This window comes from Neofelis nebulosa, chromosome 8, assembly GCF_028018385.1.
Source record: "Neofelis nebulosa isolate mNeoNeb1 chromosome 8, mNeoNeb1.pri, whole genome shotgun sequence".
NCBI classification, from domain to species: domain Eukaryota; kingdom Metazoa; phylum Chordata; class Mammalia; order Carnivora; family Felidae; genus Neofelis; species Neofelis nebulosa.
This window is the reverse complement of record NC_080789.1, coordinates 126,592,497-126,612,009: the sequence shown is the minus strand read 5'-3', so window position 1 is coordinate 126,612,009 and position 19,513 is coordinate 126,592,497. Positions and strand designations below refer to the sequence as shown.

The window sequence follows — 19,513 nt, the reverse complement described above, 5'->3', positions numbered from 1 at the left end:
TGTATTCAGCACAATAGCAATGATTTGGTAGAATTCACTACTGAAGTCGTCCGGACTTAGAATTTTCTTTCTTGGAACTCATTTTATAAGCCCTTCAATAGGTCAGTACCAAAAACAAAGAAAAGCACAGACCGGTTATGTACAAAGGTACAAAAATCCTCAACAATATTGTAATCAAACCCAATAACATATAAAAAGGATAATGTATTATGACCAACTGTGGTCCAATTTTCTTTTTTTTTTTTTTAATGTTTTTATTTATATTTGAGAGAGATGGAGAGAGAGACAGAAAGACAGACAGAGACAGTACATGAGCAGGGGAGGGATGGAGAGAGGTGGAGACAATCTGAGGCAGGCTCTAGACTTTGAGCTGTCAGCACAGAAACCAACGTAGGACTTGAACTCACAAGCTGTCATATCATGACCTGAGCCAAAGTCAGACACTTAACCAACTGAGCCACCCAGGCGCCCCCAATTTTCTTTATGTTATTCATTTATAGTATAATTTTATCGTGGTCTAAAGACATAGCATGTTATCATTTCAATTTTTAAAGAGTTAAGTTTTTTTTAATGGTTCAATATATGGTCTATCTTGGTTAGTATTCTGTGTGCACCACAAGTAATATCTATCCCGCTATTGTAGAGTGCAATGTTCCTTACCTATTTTTCTGTTTAATTGTTTTATCTGTTTCTAAGAAAGGAATGAAGTCTCCAACTAAATTGTGGATTTGTCTCTCTTTTCAGTTTTATCAATTTTTGCTTCATGTATTTCGAAGCTCTGTTTTTGGATAAGAATACACATCTAGATGTTTTATGTCTTCTTGGAGAATTGGTCCCCTTATCATTATGTAATTTTCCTCTGTATCCCTGGTAATATTACTTAAAGTGCAATTTGTCTGATACTGGTATAGCTACTTCAACTTTCTTGTTTGCATGATAAATCTTTCTTTCCTCCATCCTTTTACTTTTAACTTACTTAAGTCTTTATATTTAAACAGTTTCTTATAGGGAGCATTTAGGTGTGCCCTGCTTTTTTTAATCCATTCTAGCAATCTGTCTTTTATTTGGTGTGCTTAGACCATTTGCATCTAATATAAATGTTGATATGGTTGGATTAAAATGTCAAAATTTGCTATTTTTCTAGATGATATCTGTAAGGTTGAACTTATGCTTTTTTATTGTCTTTATATACCAATTGAATATTTTTATGATTTTCTTTTATTTCCATTTCTCTTTTAAAAATATTTTTTGTGATGATCTGTATTAAATTTATTTGGTCTCTTTTCCCCTCTGTACTTAAGTTCATGTACCTAAGCGTGTCTTCAAGTTTGCTGATCTTTTAGAAAATCAAAATTCAGGGAGGCCAAGGGAGACAGAATTTATAAGACACAGTAGAAGGAGCTATATGAAGAAATAGTTCTGGTCTGAATTTTGATTTCTGTTCCCTCAACTCAGATCACCATTCACTTCTTAGGATCATCTTCTCTGCCCTGAGATCCAGAAATTGCCTTTAGGCAGAAAGCCTGTACCGATATTTGAGAAGTGCCTCTGAGTGGAAAGTTGAGGCAAATGTCTGTCTTAATCTAATTGTATTCCTTCTTAGAGACTATTCAACACTGCCTATGGCCTGATGTCCCAAACAGTTACCTGAGTGTATATTTTAAGTATATTTTTCTACTTTTCTCATTGTTTACAACAGGAATATAAGTCTAGGTCCAGTTATTCCATCGTGACCGGAAGTGGAAGTTTTGGTCTACCATTTTATTTCCAGAACTTTTTCTTCATCCAGAAGTAGTACGGAATGCCTAATGTATGATTGCTAAGGAAGAGAGCCTGTTAATTTTGTTTGAAAAATTTAAAGGAACTTGTTAGTATACAGTTGAATTGTGTCATTAATAAGAATTAAACTTCTCTACCATATTCTGCCTTTTGTATGGTACAGTCTATTACCTATTATGTTAAGGGGGAAAATGGCTGGATGGACTACTAATTGTTACATTTCTCATTTTGTAGACCTAAAGATTGTCTTCGGTCTATTATGAGAAGGGTGAACCATAAAGATCCTCATGTTGCTATGCAGGCTCTGACTGTGAGTGATTTCATTTTAAGTTTTACCACAAAATTTTCTGCTAAAACAGAGTCTTTTTAACTTGCTATTTTATGCTTTTAGCTTCTAGGAGCATGTGTATCAAACTGTGGCAAAATTTTTCATTTAGAAGTATGTTCAAGAGATTTTGCTAGTGAAGTAAGCAACGTATTAAACAAGGTAAGGGACATTATACAGTCTTTTTCTTTCATGTATTTTATTCAGTTCTTTACATTTTAAATCACAAAGGACTGGTCTGTGCTTTCTTTCTTTTTTTAAAAACGCTTCCTAGGCTATGTCTATTCAGCATGTCAGTATGTAAGTTATTTTGCTGAAGAGACTATAGATTTATGTACTTAGATAATTTTTTTTTCCAAACCAGATTAGACTATATTTAACCTGTTTTCTTCATCATTCCTTTCATCTGATAAGAAAATATGTGTATTTTTTTATCTGATTAAATAATACCAGTGTGTTTTAGGCACAGTTTTTATAACCATTTGTGTAGCCACAGAGATATTTTCCCAGTGTAGAAGTGTTCAGAAATACTGCCAAAATATGGCACTGTTTTCATTGTGACATGAGTAAGGCCACTACCTGACCATGATAGGATTTTAATACTATACTCTTTATTTAACTGAATGTATCATAAAAAATTCACTTTAAAAAATTTAAGTGAGTAATATGTGAATTTTCCTAGTAAAAATTTGTGCCTTCTAAAGGTAATTATTTTTTATTTTTTTTGGCTGGGGGAGGGGGAGGATGGAGTGTTATATAATCAAGAAAAATTTTAAGATGTGAAAAGGGAAAATGCCTCATATTTTTTGGGGAAGATGAGTATTTCTCGGTTTTAGTAGAAAACAGTTCAGAAATAAGATAAAAATTTGTTTCCATAATTCTTTACAGAATTTCTGTACCTTGTTTTCAAACATGATCATGTGTTAATTCTTTTCATGTTTTGCTTTATTCTTTATTTATATTTAGGTGTCTTCTAATTAGTAACCATTCTTTTAATGTCCTGAGTGTCCCTCAAAATGTATGGTTGTTTATGAATAGATTCTAGTGTATTCTGTAATTTAATTGAAGATGTGATATGCAGATTTGTGTTTAGTAGCAGGAACAACTATTTTGAAAAGCAAACAGCTACATACAGGAAAAAGGACTACTTTCTTTTCCAAATACATATTGATTTTATACTTAAGAGGGAGGTGTTATTTTGAAGAAATGAGGTTTCTAGGAATATTGACATGCAGTGGACCTCAAACCAGCCTCTGATAATTAAACAACTTGGGGAAAAGACACAGTCAGGCATATTAAAAGTGAGGGATTAGGAATAAAGGAACTATCATTTTTTTCTCTTCCCAGCTTATTTTTTACTGGTCTGCAAAATTACCAAAACAAAACAGACTACTTTTCTGTGTCTTCCTGATGTACAAAGCTCGCTTAGTTGCGAAATACTCTAAAAAGTTCTGTCTCTCTGACCTCCAGTATAAGTTAGTATACACTGTTTTACTTTGATATGAGGGATGTATGTTGGTATCACCTATTGTTTTTTCATAATGTGAAAAAATATTTGATTATTTCTAGTAACCAACTATATTTTCTTATGTATTATCTATAGCTAGGGATAATTTGTGATTCAAAAAAATGTCTACAGCACTTTTATAATATTTATATTTAATGTATCTGTGTTAAATTACCTAGGCAATTAGTACCTTTTAATTAAAATTTTTCTCTATTTTCAGGGTCATCCTAAAGTCTGTGAAAAATTAAAGGCTCTTATGGTTGAATGGACAGATGAATTTAAGAATGATCCACAGCTTAGTCTAATATCAGCAATGATTAAGAACCTTAAGGAGCAAGGAGTTACATTTCCAGCTATTGGCTCTCAGGTATTTTGTAAAGTTGCATGTGTGCTATAATTGGTTTCTCTAAAGTAGCCACATTTATACGAAGTTTTCTTTTTTCTTCCAAACCAGGTAGTTTTTACTACCCCAAAGGAATTTTTGTTATTAAGTCCTGCGTTCAGTGATGCCAGAAAAATTCAGGGGAATATTTATTTGTTCCAACTTCCACTTTCCCACTGTTTCTCCTTCTTTATAAATAAATTAGATTAGCATTTGCAATTAAAAAAATTCTGAGTTTTTAATATAGACAAAACTGCTGTATGGTATCAGCTAATACTGACAGTCTTCTTAAATGCTCTTAATTCTTTAATTTTATCTACAAAGAATGACAGCCTAAAAGTTGGGCTGTCCTTAAAATTTAAGGGTGAGTTTAGAGTTTGTTTTGATAGTGAAATTTATGAATACTTGTATTAAAAGTGAGACGGAGATAAGGGAGTCGATGAGAAGAGAAACGCATGAAACAGCTTTTCACTTAATTAGAACTGACCAGTGCATAAATATGATTGAGTGAAAGGCTGAAATTTCCTTTCTGCCTCTCCCTTCCCCAGTTTATATAATGGGATCAACCTCTAATTTATGTCACGAAGAAAGCATTTTTGAAAGGGTATCTTTTATTTTTTTTCTATTCTGAGTAAGCATCCTTTGAGATGCCCAGCGAATCTAGGGGGCCTTAAAATGTGTGATAATTTATTATACTGTCTTTCCCTACGGCATGGACTGGGGTGAAATATGACAAGTGGTGTGAAAGCATGTGCAGAAAACTCTCAAGCTGTGGAGGGCTCAAGTTCGGGGTTTTGAGCACTTCACCGAATTATGAAGTGATTTATCCAGACTTAACTTTCTTCCCAAAGTACTCTTTTAGTTTGTCTGAATAGTCTTGAGATGTGAAGATGCAGAAATATATTTGGGAGATACGGGAAGGGCAGGATATTTTTCTTCTTACTTGAAATTTGACTTATGAATAGTTTTATAATGGTAAATTATGTCTTTAAGAAGTATTTATTCATAATTTGTAGCTGGCTTTTACTACTCTCAGAATATTTTCTAACATCTGTGTAATTAGGGAATAATTTTATGCAGAGCAACAACAACCTATCTTATAATTAAGTTCCTTGACAAGACAGGCAATGTTTAATTACCAAAGGGTAGACTCCCTATAGAAAACTAGAGTATAGATGCTTACTGAAATTACAGTTTCTGTGGCCCGAGAAGCTATTCTAGAGCTTGTTACTTAAAATGTAGCTTGTTGATTGGGGCGCCTGGGTGGCGCAGTCGGTTAAGCGTCCGACTTCAGCCAGGTCACGATCTCGCGGTCCGTGAGTTCGAGCCCCGCGTTGGGCTCTGGGCTGACAGCTCAGAGCCTGGAGCCTGTTTCAGATTCTGTGTCTCCCTCTCTCTGACCCTCCCCTGTTCATGCTCTGCCTCTCCCTGTCTCAAAAATAAATAAAACGTTAAAAAAAAAAATTAAAAAAAAAAAAAAAAGTAGCTTGTTGATCATCATCATCACCACATGGAAGCTTGTTAGAAATGAAGTATCTTAGGTGCCACTCCAGACCTATGGATTTATTATCTCTATTTTAACAAGATCTCCAGATGATTCTGTGTGCACGTTAAAGTTTGGGAAGCACTGCTCTTGATCTTGAGTACGGCTTTCAGTACAAGTGAAAACTATTTTTCAGTCCACGATGGAATTTGTTCCAGTTAGAGAAGGAAGGACTAACGATCTATGTGTCATGTAGCTTTGTTTCGTTAACCTAGAATCTCAGGTAGTTGTGTGAACAACTTTAGGGATTCTCTAATCTAATCCCCTCATTTTACAGATGAGGAAACTGAGACCCAGAATGGTTAAGTGACTTCCCCAGGGCCACAGCTCGTAGTTGACAGAGCTGGAAGTAGAACACAGGCCTCCTGACACTCAGTCCAGTGTTCTTTCCACTACACGATCCTGCCTTCCGGTTGATATAGAGGTTAGTGGATATGTGTCTGTCCGGACTAGGCTTCACAGGACAGGAAGTGGAGTGAACACTGGCAAGAGCACTTATTTATTGACTGGCACAGAAGTTAGGTTCCTCTCCTGTTCCAGAGGTTCAGGACATACATCAGCAATAGTAAAGTTAAGAGTTCCTTTTCTTTTTTTCATCTAGATGTTCTAAAGCATATGAAAGCTAATTTTGTTGTAGTTACTATCTTTAGCCACAAGAAATACATAAAATGCGTATAAAGTAAAATATAATCAGCTAGAATGGTGATTTTATTGAACAATTGTGTCTGATAGCTGATTATTGGAAACCATGTTTGTGAAGAACTTCATATTTAATCAAAAATGATCAGGTAGGGTCATCTACACCAGTCCCTCGAGATTTTAAACTCACTTAGTTGCCTAATCATGATTACATTTTAATCAGACTAGATCTTTGTCAGCGTACTTAACAAAAGCCTCTGAAAATATTAGGATTTTTAAAGTGTATTTTTTCATCCACGTACAGAAGAAAATAATCTAAAAATATTAAGAAAAGTCATACTTCAGTCACTTAACTCATTCCGCTGCAGTTCTTGTAGCACTAACTTTTGACACAGAGATAAAAGTGACGGTAGCACTGCGACTGTATTCGGCAAATGAGTAACAGGAATCATTGCAACACCTAGAACCTGATGATCGGAAAGAACTTTGAAAAGTGTGTAGCCCAGGAGTATAGGGCTTAAATATAGCTTGTTTCTGCACTTCCTTCTCTGTTTTCTTTAATTGAAGAATATTTGACATACAATATTGTGTTAGCTTCAGGTGTACAACATAATTATCGACTGTTTATATACATTATGAAACGGTCACTTTAATAAGTCTAGTTACCATCTGCCACAATACAGAGTTGTTACGATGTTATTGGTTCTCTATGCTGTATTTTATATCCCCCCTCTTACTTATTTTATAACCGGAAGATTGTATCTCTTAATCCCCTTTACCTGTTTTGTCCATTCTCCTCACCTGCCTCCTGTTTGGCAGCCACCGGTTTCTTTTCCGTATCTGTGAGTCTGTTTCTGTTTCTGTTTTGTTTGTTAGATTTCACATATAAGTGAAATCATACCATGTGTCTTTCTCTGGCTAACGTAATTTCACTTAGCATACCCTCTAGGCCCATCCATGTTGTTGCAAATGGCAAGATTTTACTCTTTTGTTATGGCTGAGTAATGTGTGTGTGTGTGTGTGTGTGCGCGTGCATGCATGCATGTAGCGTGCACGTGCACGTGCACATAAACCATATCTTTATCCATTCATCTTTCAGCAGACATTTAGGTTACTTCTAGTCTTGGCTGTTGTACTGCAGTGAACACAAGGGTACATATGTCTTTTTGGAATGAGTGGGTTTTTTGTCCGTTGGATAAAAACCTAGAAGTTTTTCACACAAAAACCAGAACTGCTGGATTTTAATTTGTTAAATTAAACAAATTGCTGGATTTTTAATTTGTTGAGGAGGAATCTCCATAGTGTTTTCAGTAGAGGCTGTACGAGTTTACATTTCCAGCAACAATGTGAGGATTCTCTTTTCTCCACTTCCTTGCCAATACTTGTAATTTATTTACTTTTTGATACTAGCCATTCTGTCAGATGTGAAGTAGTTATCTCATCATGATCCTGATTTTCATTTCCCTGATCGTTAGTAATGTTGAATATCTTTTGATGTACCTGTTAGTCATCTGTATGTCTTCTTTGGAGACATGTCTATTCAGGTTCCCTGCCCATTTTTAAATTGTAGAACTTGTTTTTTAAATATATATTTCATATATTTTTATGTTATATCTTTGTATATATTTTTATATATTTTGGACGTTAACTTCTTAGGGGATATATCACTTATGAATATTTTCTCCCATTCAGTAGGTTGCCGTTTTGTTTTGTTGATGTTTTCTTTGCTGTGCAAAAACTTCTTAGTTTGATGTAGTCCCATTTGGGTGTTTTGCTTTTGTTGTCCTTGCCTGAGGAGTTAAGAGTCAAAGAAATATTGCTAAGACAGATGTCAGAGAGCTTACTGCCTGTGTTTTCTTCTATGAATTGTATGGTTTGGGTTTTACATTTAAGTCTTTAGTCCATTTTGAGTTTATTTTTGTATATGGTGTAAGAAGGTGGTCCGGTTTCATTCTTGTGCATGTGGTTGTCCAGTTTTCTCAACACTATTGAAGACACTCTTCTTCCCATTGTATATTCTTGCTTCCTTTGTCATAGATTAATTGACCAAATAAGTGTTGTTTTATTTCTGAGTTGTCTTTTATGTTCCATTGATCTGTGTGTCTGTTTTTTGTGCCAGTACCATACTGTTTTGATTATATGATAGCTTTATAGTATATTTTGAAATCCAAAAGTGTGATATGCCCAGCTTTGTTTTTCTTTCTCAGGATTGCTTTGGCTATTTGGCATCTTTTATGGTTCCATACAAATTTTAGAACTATTTATTCTAGTTCTGTGAATAATATTCTGTGAAAAATTAATATTTTGATATGGATTGCATTGAATCTGGACCTGTAGGTTTAGGTAGTATGGACATCTTAACAATATTAATTCTCCTAGTTCATGATATTGGCATATCTTTTCATTTATTTGTGTCATCTTCATTTGTTTTCATCAGTGTCTTACAGTTTTCAGGGTACGGGTCTTTCACCTTCTTGATTAAATTTATTCCTAGGTATTTTTTGCATTTTGATGGGATTGTAAATGGGATTGTATTCTTAATTTCTCTCTCTGGTAGCTTGTCATTAGTGTATAGAAATGCAAGAGATTTCTGTAAATTGAATTTGTGTCCCACAGGTTTACTGGAGGAATGTAGTAGTTCTGATAGTTTTTCAGAGAAGTCTGAGGTTTTCTTTTTAAATTTTTTTTAACATTTATTCATTTTCGAGAGAGACAGAGCATGAGTGGGGGAAGGGCAGAGAGAGAGAGGGAGACACAGAATCCTAAGCAGGCTCCAGGCTCTAGGCTCTGAGCTGTCAGCACAGAGCCTGACATGAGGCTTGAACCCACAAACTGCGAGATCATGACCTGAGCCAAAGTCGGACACAACCGACTGAGCCACCCAGGTGCCCCAAGGGGTTTTCTATATATGGTATCATGTCACCTGCAAATAGTGACAGTTTTACTTCTTCCTTTACAATTTGGATGTCTTTTCCTTTTTCTTCCTTTTTTTTTCTTTTTCTCTTTCTTTTTCTCTTTCTTTTTTCTTTTCTTTTCTTTTTTTTTTGGGGGGGCTTGGTACAGTGTACTTTATTGATGGTTCAAGACAAGGTAGGGCTCCTCTTCTTCATGGTGTCTGGGATGGAAACTGTGTCGAGGTTGGGAGGTTCGCAGTGTGTTGGGGATGAGCTGGGGCAAGGATTCCCTAGCAGCTGAAGGCTTCTCTCTTCCTCTTGTGCTCTGGCAGGGGCTGGTGGTGCAGGGGGGCTCTTACCCAGTTCACCACCCAGTTGCTTTTGGCCAAATTCATTATCATAACAGGGAATGAGCTTGACAAAGCGGTCATTGAGGGCAATGCCAGCCCCATCAGTAAAGGTAGAAGAGTAGGCGTCTACTGTTAAAGTGTCAGGAGACCATCTGCTACTCAGTCCAGCTTGCCCTTAAGGGGTCCTGCTAATTCCTGCTTCACCACCATCTTGATATCGTCCTATTTGGTACCTTTCTCCAGGTGGCAGACATAATCCACAACTGACACACACGAGGATGGGGACATGGCAGGTGTGCCAGTGACCTTCCCATTCATTTCAGGGATGACCTTGGTTACAGCCTTGGCAGTGCCAGTAGAAACAGATGCTGTTCTGGGCAGCCTCTTGACCATCATGCCACAGCTTCACAGAGGGCCATCCGTGGTCTTCTGGCTGGCACTGACGGCATGGACTATGGTTATGAGTCCCTTCAGGATGCCAGAGTTGTCATAGATGACGTTGGTCAGAGGGACCAGGCAGTTGGTGGTGCAGGAGGCATTGTTGACAATCCTGAGGGAGTTGTCATCTTTCTCATGGTTCATGCACATCACGAACATGGGGGAATCAGCAGAAAGGGCACAGGATGACCTTCTTGGCTCCACCCTTCAAGTGAGCCCCAAGCCTTCTCCATGGTAGTGAAGACCCCAGGTGACTCCACAACGTATTCAGTACCAGTATCGTCCCATTTGATGTTGGTGGGATCTTGCTCCTAGGAGACGGGCTTTCCATTGATGACAGGTTTCCTGTTCTCGGCCTTGACTGTGCCTTTGAATTTGTCATAGGTGGAATCATGCTGGAACATGTATACCACTGGGTTGAATTCAGTGAAGGGGTCAGTGATGGCAACAGTATCCACTTTGCCAGAGTTACAAGTAGCTCTGGTGACCAGAAGCCTAATACAGCCAAATTCATTTACTCCAACATTCACCATCATGTCTCAGGGTTGTGGTTGGCAAATCATAAGAAGATGCAACTGTACCAAATGAGAAGGTGCAGAGCAACCACCCCCCTCCTTTTTTTCCCCTTGCCTAATTGCTGTGGCCAGGACTTCCAACAATACGTTGAACAATAAAGTGGCAAGAGTGGGCTTCCTTATCTAGTTCTTGATCCTGAGGAAATGTTTTCAGCTTTTCAGCACTAAGTGTGGTGTCAGTCATGGGTTTTGTTGCCATTTTGTTCATTGTTTTCTGGTTATCTTTGTGGTTCTCTAGTTTTCTTCTCTTGGTCTCTTCCCTTGTGATTTGATGACTTTATTTAGTGTTGTTTGGATTGCTCTCTCTTTACTTTTTGTGTATCTGTTAATAGGATTTTGGTTTGTGGTTACCGTGAGGTTCATTTATGACAACCTGTGTATTTTTGGCAGATTATTTTAAGTTGGTGGTTGCTTATGCTCAAACACATTCTAAAAGCGCTACATTTTTATTCCCCTCACCTCACATTTTGTTTTTGATGTCATGTTTTGCATCTTTTTATTTGTGTGTCCCTTAAGTAATTATTATGAATATAGTTGACTTTATTACTCTTGTCTTATAATCTTCATACTAGCATTATTAGTGGTTTGTCAGTAACCCATGCTATGTGTTTTCCTTTATCATTGTAATTTTTCCTTCACTTATTTTCTTATTTCTAGTTATGGTCTTTTCCCCATAAAGCAGTCTTTCTAATATTTTGAAACCCTTGTTTCAAGTTATGAAACTCCCGTAGCTTTTTGCTTATTTGAGAAACTCTTCATTTCTGCAATTCTGAATGATAATCTTGCCAAGTACAGTATACTTAGCTGTATTTTGTTTCCTTTTAGCACTTTGAATCTATTGTCTGCACTTTCTTCTTGATTGATAGAGATTACTTCACAGACAATAAAAGATCAATAGGTCTGTTTTGTGAAATTCACCAAACTGAAAAAAATTCATATGCAAGTGAAAAGGACATTCTGAGGAAGCATACCTTTAATTTTCAGAGATATGTGTTGATTAAAACCTTAATATCTAAAAAAAATTCCATGGAGAGATGGATCAGAATTGAGAAGCTTGAAGTTGCATTCAGTGAACTACAAAAAGCTTTTTAGTATCCGCTTTTCTAAAAATAAATGCTTTGTGCATTTGTTTTACAGTATAAAATACAGTTATGTATATATGGAACTGTATAACTATATCTATATCTATAACTGTATTTTACCCGTTATGTTGAATATTTTGCCTTTCATTTACTAAACAAATGTTCCTGTATTGTCATCAGTATTTAGGCACATATATTCTCAGGGAATATATAGCATGGTTATGGACACAGATATAAGCAGATAATTATAATAGAAGCTGAGATTTACTAACTGTTACTAGTGCCAGGCACTAATCTATGTGCTTAGATTAGTTAGATTATAATACTTATAAGAATTCCATTTTTGTTGGTGGTGGTTGCTTTGGGTATTCTAATATACCTTTGTAACTGTTCACAGTGTATTTTGAGTAAACATTGTATTATTTCATGTAAACTGTAGAAATGTTGCAACTGTTGAGGGTTTATCCTTCATTTCATCATTCTTTATGCATTAATTACTGTACGCGTGACCTAGATTACCTCTATGTACATTATAAATCCCAAGAGAGAATGTTATACTTTTTGTTTTAAACCGTCATTGGTGGCCCTCATCCTATCTGAGTTTGGAAGCTACATGTTAATTTATTCTCTCAAACCTATCTAGTTGCTATTATTACCCTCATTTTGTAGATGAGGAACTTGAGATACAAAGAGTTTAATGTACCCCAGGTCATTCATTAGAACCTCGTGGATTTAGAATTTGAACCCATGTTTCCCTGACTCCAAAATTTACATTCTTAACTACCTATAGCATAGTACCTTGGTAAAAATACTATCAGAGGAACAGAGAAGAGGATGCTTAATTTAGCGGTTTAGGAATGTTTCATCAAGAAAGGGATTATTTTAGCTGTTTACGGACTGGTAAGTTAAAACTCAATAGGAGAAATGTTGATCAAGTAAAAGGAGCCAGAGGGGAGGATGTTATAAGCAGAAACAAATCTTTGTCAAAGACATGTAAGTGTGTGTGTGTGTGTGTGTGTGTGTGTGTGTGTGTATGCTGGCAGTTCCTGGTAACTGGAATATGCTGTCAGAATTAACTACTTGTATTTTAGTTTACAAAAAAGTATAATTTTATGAGCATTATATTGTTACATGTAAATTTCTATTCCTAAGGATAACATCCTGCCTTTTTTTAACCTGGCAGGAAGCCATAAAATATAACTGTTAAATAGCTTAAAATTTTAAAAACTATTTGTTTTCAAAATAGACTTCTCCTTCCCTTTCTCAACCCATTTTCTGGTTTCAGAATTTTTCTAAAAAATTTTAAATCTCCTCTGGTCTTTCTTGGCTCGTTTGCATCCTGTCTGCTTTTAGCAGCCCTCAGTATCCCGTTGCTCTCCATTTCTTTCCTCCAGTTCCACATCTTCTCCTTTCAAAGTGGAGGCTGCTTCGGTTTGGATTATTTTCTTCTTTCTTTTTTTTTTTTTATTTAAATCTTCTTTAATGTTTGTTCATTTTTTGAGAGAGAGCAGAAGCAGAGGAAGGGCAGGGAGAGAGGAGAGAGAAGAGAGAATCCCAAGCAGGCTTTGTGCTGTCGAGCACAGAGCTTGACACAGGGCTCGGATCGCACAAACTGCGAGGTCATGGACCTGAGCCAAAACCAAAAGTCAGATGCTTAACCGACTAAGCCACCCAGGCGCCTCTGGATTATTTTCTTCTTCAGAAGTCTGTGGTAGATTGATAAGAATGGTCTTGCAAGTTCTTAGATTAAGTGTAGGTAGGAAAATTTGAGAACATTCTGCAAACATTGTCTTCCTTTTTTTGTGTTAGGCTGCAGAACAAGCAAAAGCAAGCCCAGCCCTGGTTGCCAAAGACCCTGGTACTGTGGCTAACAAAAAAGAAGAAGAAGATTTAGCAAAAGGTATGTTTTTTAAGTCTCTGGTGTTGGAAAGGTGGGAAGAAGATGGGCCCTGAATATTTTTTTCCTGAGATATTTAAAAATAAAAGAAATAGGATTTTACAGCTCACACTGAAATCCATTTTGTTCCCCTTTGCAGTATCAACTGATACTCTTTTGAGACAACTACTCTTCATATGTGTCCTTTCAGTCTTTCTTTTTTATTAATATTTTTATCACACCATATATCCATAAACAATGCCAAATACCTTATGTGTCCAACAGATTCTTTACTTTTTTAAGTTTATTTATTTATTTTGAGACAGAGGAAGAACAAGCACAAGAGGGGCAGAGAGAGAGGGAGAGAAAGAATCCCAAGCAGGCTCCACGCCATTAGCCCAGAGCCCAACATGGGACTCAGTCTCACAACTGTGAGATCATGACTCGAGCCGAACCGAAGAGTTGGACGCTCAACTGACAGAGCCACCCGGGTGCCCCACAAATTGTTTTTTCATAGGGTACATAGCATGTACAGTTTGGTTTTTTTCATGCGACAGTACGTCTAAGATCTATTCATAATAAAATATGTAAGTCAAGTTCATTTAACTATTGCGTAATATTTCAGTGTACTAAAAAAATGTATATGGCAATTTTCTGTCCTGCTACTGACGGGCATTTGGGTTTTCTGATTTTTTTTTTTTTTTTTTTTTTACTATAATAATAGGGTGCATTGAGAATCTTTGTAATATCTATTGTAGATATCTACTCTTGATTTGTGGCATTTACTTTAACTTTGATACTGGCGTATTTTATCTAACAAGTTTTAAATTTTGATATAGTCAGAATTTTTGCTTTTTTGTTATGATTTTGCATTTTTTATATCTTAAGATATTTTTCCCCCAAATCCTAAAAGGTACTTTCCTGTATTTTCTTAGGAGAGTTTTAAAGTTTGCTTTTACCTGTTAGGTCTTTTATCAATGTAGAACAGAAGTAGCAGGGATGAAGGGGTTATGGTTTGAGTTGAAGCAGGGTTCTCAGTCTGTTCAGGTTATATTACAGAGCCTAAGTGACACATGGTGATGACTTCCATTGGGGGAGGAGGGAAGCAATACAAGAGACACATTTGAAATCTCTTTGAGGGAATTTGATAGGTGAGACTTCATTGTAGTTATTTCCTAGTTCTACTTTTTAGACTGATCACAAAGAATTACCTTTGGAGCAGTAAAATGCAGGTTCCCATATACTACCTCGGACATTCTGATTTAGTAAGTCTTCATTGAGATTTGGGACTCTTGCCAAGTGATTGTGATTATCATTTTTGGGAATTGAAGCTATAGAAATATATTGAAAAGATGAAAGAAAATTAAAATATCTGCAGCTAAATAAAAACATTGGATTTGAGAGATAATATCTTTTTATTACCCAGAATAATTTAAATTGTATCCATTCAGTAAAAATAGTCATTAATGGCTGTTCAACTTTTTAATAGTTTATTCTTTAAACTTTCGGTTGTGAATGAATGAATTAAATTGATGAAATGATTTTTATTCAGTATGTAATAATATATCCTAGTTTCCAGCTCCACATTTAAAAGAATGCATTTTTACCTTCAGATTTTTTTTATACTTTGGATTGTTGGATATATTAACATTTGGAGTCTTTTTAACTCATTATTTTCTAGCTATTGAGTTGTCCTTGAAGGAGCAAAGGCAGCAGTCAACCACACTTTCTACTTTGTACCCAAGCACATCCAATCTCTTAACTAACCACCAACATGAAGGCCGAAAAGTTCGTGCTATATATGACTTTGAAGCTGCTGAAGATAATGAACTTACTTTTAAAGCCGGAGAAATTATTACAGTTCTTGATGACAGGTGATGGATAATATCAAATTGATATTAACTTGACATTCATATGAAAACATATATTACTTCTGTGTTTCATATTATTCCTGTTGAATGCCATTACCAAAGGTAATAAGAAAAATATTGATGTAGATATTTTCTGTGTCACATTTGGTTGCTTTGCTTGTGTCATATTGTCTGTATTCTTATTTTGTAGTTTAATTTTTTTCTTATTTCTTGTTTAAATTGTTTTTATTTGATTTGGAAGACTCGTTTATTCATTTTTTTTTCATCTCATAAGATCGGTTTTTAAATTAGTAAGTTAAAATTTTAGAAATTAAATTAGTAAAGTTAAAATTTTAGAAAATACACCAAATATGTATATGTATTTATGGAATTTGTAAGAAATACATAATATATTGAATTTATTTATTCACAAAAAATAGTATATCCATGTAGGACAAATTCATTTTATGTGCAATTATATACATTTATATTACTATGGGAGATGATTCAATATATCTGGTTTTTGGCTGTAGCTTTATTTTTACTTGAAAATTGTTACTGATGATGGTTATTGATAATGAAGTACTAAAATTTGCAAGCAGTTTTAAAGAATAAATTCAAAAATATTTAGGTTATTCCTATAGTAGCACATTTACATTCTCTTCTCTTGAGTGAAAGAAAATGAATTAAATTTTGGGCTGGTTAGCTGGAAATTGCACAAAACCTTGATCATTGATTCATTAAAAAAATGTTTATTGAGAGCTTGCTAGCTTTCCTCATACTAGGCACCCAAGATAAAACAGTGAACATGGAGTTGTACCTGGAAGTGTGTTCCTTGTGAATGCTTTGTTCTATAAACAGTGTCATCTGTCATGTTGTCTCTTGTGGGGGGAGAAATGTGCATTTTTGGACAAGAAAAATGTGCATTTTGTATGTACAAGAGAGAGCACTAATTTAGGAATGGATCTGAATTAAGTGCCTACCATTTATTTTATCACAAAAGAGCCTTACAGACAGTGGAGCTCATGAACTACCTGAAGTTGACAGTCAAATGCAGAGACCTCTGTTTTGGAGAGAGAGTTCAGACCTTTTATTAAATCCTCAGAGCATTTGCCAGCCTTCCAAAAGATAAAGAACTGTGTTTAACAGCCCTTTATCTTCTCTGAGGGTTCATCTTCTGTTTGTAATAATAATATATTCATTTCTTCCCTCATTGGATTGTTGTGGGATTCAGATCTGATAATAATGCAAGTTAAACACTATTAAGGTAGAGATTTATAGAGATAAAAATATTTTTTGTTTCTCATTAGTGATCCCAACTGGTGGAAAGGTGAAACCCATCAAGGCATGGGGTTATTTCCCTCTAATTTTGTGACTGCTGATCTTACTGCTGAACCAGAAATGAGTAAGTATTTTCCAGTCTGTAAGTGGATGATAATCCATAATTTTCTTCTTAATAAAAGTTGAGTAAATTCAATTTAATGGAGCTGGGACTCTCAGACATTAGTGCCTCCGAGGTGTTTGTTAAAAATGCAGCTTGCTAGTGAGATTATTTACCGAAAATCATCTAATTATCTACAAATTGAAATTATATTTCTACCAAGATTATCCTTAATCAGGTAATTGTGCAGCCTATGGATTTTTCTTTTAAAACATTATATATATATATACATATATATATATATATATATATGTATATATATATACCATTGTAAAAACGCAGATTAAGAAGTGTTATGAAATTTATGCATTAGGTATTTTCTTTATCAGTTCCTGAAGTGTGACAAATGCAGTGTAATCTCATAGGAATTCTTTCTGTTCAAAGATTAAAGCCATTTCTTTAGCATCTAGCCCCAAACTTGGAGGCACTGGCCTGTAAGTAATATAATGAATGGCTTTCCTAAGACCTCATGTCAGATAGTCAGAAGGAGCCATAACTAATCTTATGAAAACTTTCTGTTTACTTTCCAAACCTGTGCTACCAAGGGAAGTAAACTAGAAAGTGGGGCCTAGAAGGAAAAGTGATGTTACGGGCAGGCATAATAGTTGCAGGAGACATTAAGTATTGGTAGCCCGCCAAAATGTTTGTAGGTAGTTCACTATATTTCTACATAATACTATAGTTCACTGAATCTTCATAATGATGAGTTGGGGTCACCAAGATTAGGTCATAAATGAGAAATCTATTCTAGTGTAGAAAGGTTTCTATTAGTGGTTGAAAGGTTTAGAATTTTAAAAGAGCTTTTGTATATAAGTTGGTAGGCTATAGTTAGCTGGCAAAATATCTCATCTTTCTATGATGCGAGTACGAGGGGTCAAAGAAAGTTACAAATTGCAAGATGCTTAGGTCTTTTTTAGTTTACAAGAATTTAAAGAAGGATCTTTGTCTTAGTCACCTTTTCATTTCCAGCAACTGGAATGAATCTTACCCAAACTAGTACTGAATCTTACCCAAAATATAGACTATATAAATATTTATGCAGTAAATGATACATAAGTACGTGTGTATATACGTACATATATACCTATATATGTATACATAAAACAACACATATACTTTTCTTGAAAAAATACAGGAACACTTTTCTTTCAAGAGAAGGGTTTAACAGCAAATCAGATACTACTTTTATCTGTGATGAAACGATGCTGTCTTCTGATTGCCAGGTTATCTTGTGTCATTTCATGACAGATTTACAGCAGAGACAGATTCCTGCTACCCGTCCTAATAATGTAGTTCTTTTTTGTTAGAACCCAAGAAATATGTCGTAGGACCTATTTAAGATGGCAGTGTATTGTGTGCCGGCTTTTTAACCTGGGTTTATGGTGGTGGTTTTTTTAATTTGTTTTTTGGGTGTTTGGGTTTTTTGTTTTTGTCCTGAATCAGCTGTTGGAAAGGATAGAATGGTCTTGGACTTGTGTCCAATCTGAGATCCAAGATCTTGTATCGATCATGTAGCCGTCTCATCTTGTCCCCCATCGTGTAGAGTGCAGCGTTAAAATGAATACTCTAGCTCTTCTTCCTGTGTTTCTCTCCGGACTTCTGTAAAGAGGAGAACTGGAACAGCAGAGCTTCTGTCATAGAAATGTAGTTATTGAACTTGGGAAAGCAATGTTAGCATGATCGTCATCATGCTATTCTTTGTGAGGAATCAGAAGCCCACTTTACTTACTGGCAAGGAGAATTACCCACCCTGCTTAGCTTGTTTTTTCTTTGGAAGTATGGTAGATACTGTGAAAACAATTTGTTTCGTGCACATGTGTATACACGTACACACATATGCACGTGCACACATGCTATACGCAGACGTGCACACGTGCGTAGTAATAGTATCAGTGCCTGTGAGAAAAACACTGACAACTTGTACATGGTCGGCTGGCACGATGTCGAGTCCTCCGTGTGTTCTCTTATGGGTAGCAGCCAATGCGTGCTTCCCCAGCTTCCTACTTGTTAATAGCTCAAGATATAAAAAGCAAAAATATCTCTAGCACATGTCTCTTTTACCCCCAAGGGAAAATGAAACCAGCTGAAAGTGTTTTGTATAGAATTTTGCTTTATGGTGACTTACGTGGAATGAATGTATTCCTTACGTTGGAGATTACATTATCTGCATTTTATACAGAAGCACACAATACAGAATACATGAGTGCTAGGAGCTCCTGTTCTCAGAGTAAAATCATTGGCCAGATTCCAGCATGTGGACTGGTAGAGCCAGATGGGCTGGCATTCAGATCCAGGCTGTGTCATACATCAGCTTTCTCCTGTGCACGAACTTTTAATATTACTGTGCTGCTGTTAACCTCATTTTAAAATGGGCGTATTTCCTAGTATAAGAGAGTCACTGAGGGGAAATGTAATATTCTATTACACACATTAAATAGTTTAATAATATATTTCCTTTCCCTACTTCTGCTCTGTTCCCAATCCCCTTTTTATAGTTTCTTCTTAACATTGTTATGAATACCAATTGACCACATTGATACAAGGATGAAAAATACAGAAAGTTCATTCCTTTAAAGCTGTATGGACCTCTCAGGATTTGTGGGGAGAAGATTAATTGCTCTATTAATCATAACCTTGTATTTACTAGTTAATGATACATTGAATAGTTTTTAAAGATTGCTTTGTTGAGCAAGAGAAATAACGTGCGTCTGGTCAGTGGTTTGCAGGTCCCTTCATAACCACAGTGTTATTTCAAAGAGTAATGCAACTAAAAAATGTAGGCCGATTTAGTGGAAAATTCAGATCACTGCCAGTGCTACTTGTAAAGTCCTC

General features: G+C 35.7%; 1 protein-coding gene across 2 annotated transcripts in view; it reads left to right on the top strand.

The window, feature by feature from the left end:
• The window catches only part of STAM (signal transducing adaptor molecule), a 77,129-nt gene that overhangs the window by 36,100 nt on the left and 21,516 nt on the right, over window positions 1-19,513 (top strand). For both annotated transcript variants that reach the window (XM_058681788.1, XM_058681789.1), the window contains exons 3-8: window positions 2,014-2,089; window positions 2,171-2,266; window positions 3,832-3,978; window positions 13,324-13,414; window positions 15,072-15,264; window positions 16,551-16,645. In XM_058681788.1, the coding sequence (XP_058537771.1) occupies window positions 2,014-2,089; window positions 2,171-2,266; window positions 3,832-3,978; window positions 13,324-13,414; window positions 15,072-15,264; window positions 16,551-16,645 (698 nt within the window). The remainder of the gene's footprint in view (window positions 1-2,013; window positions 2,090-2,170; window positions 2,267-3,831; window positions 3,979-13,323; window positions 13,415-15,071; window positions 15,265-16,550; window positions 16,646-19,513) is intronic.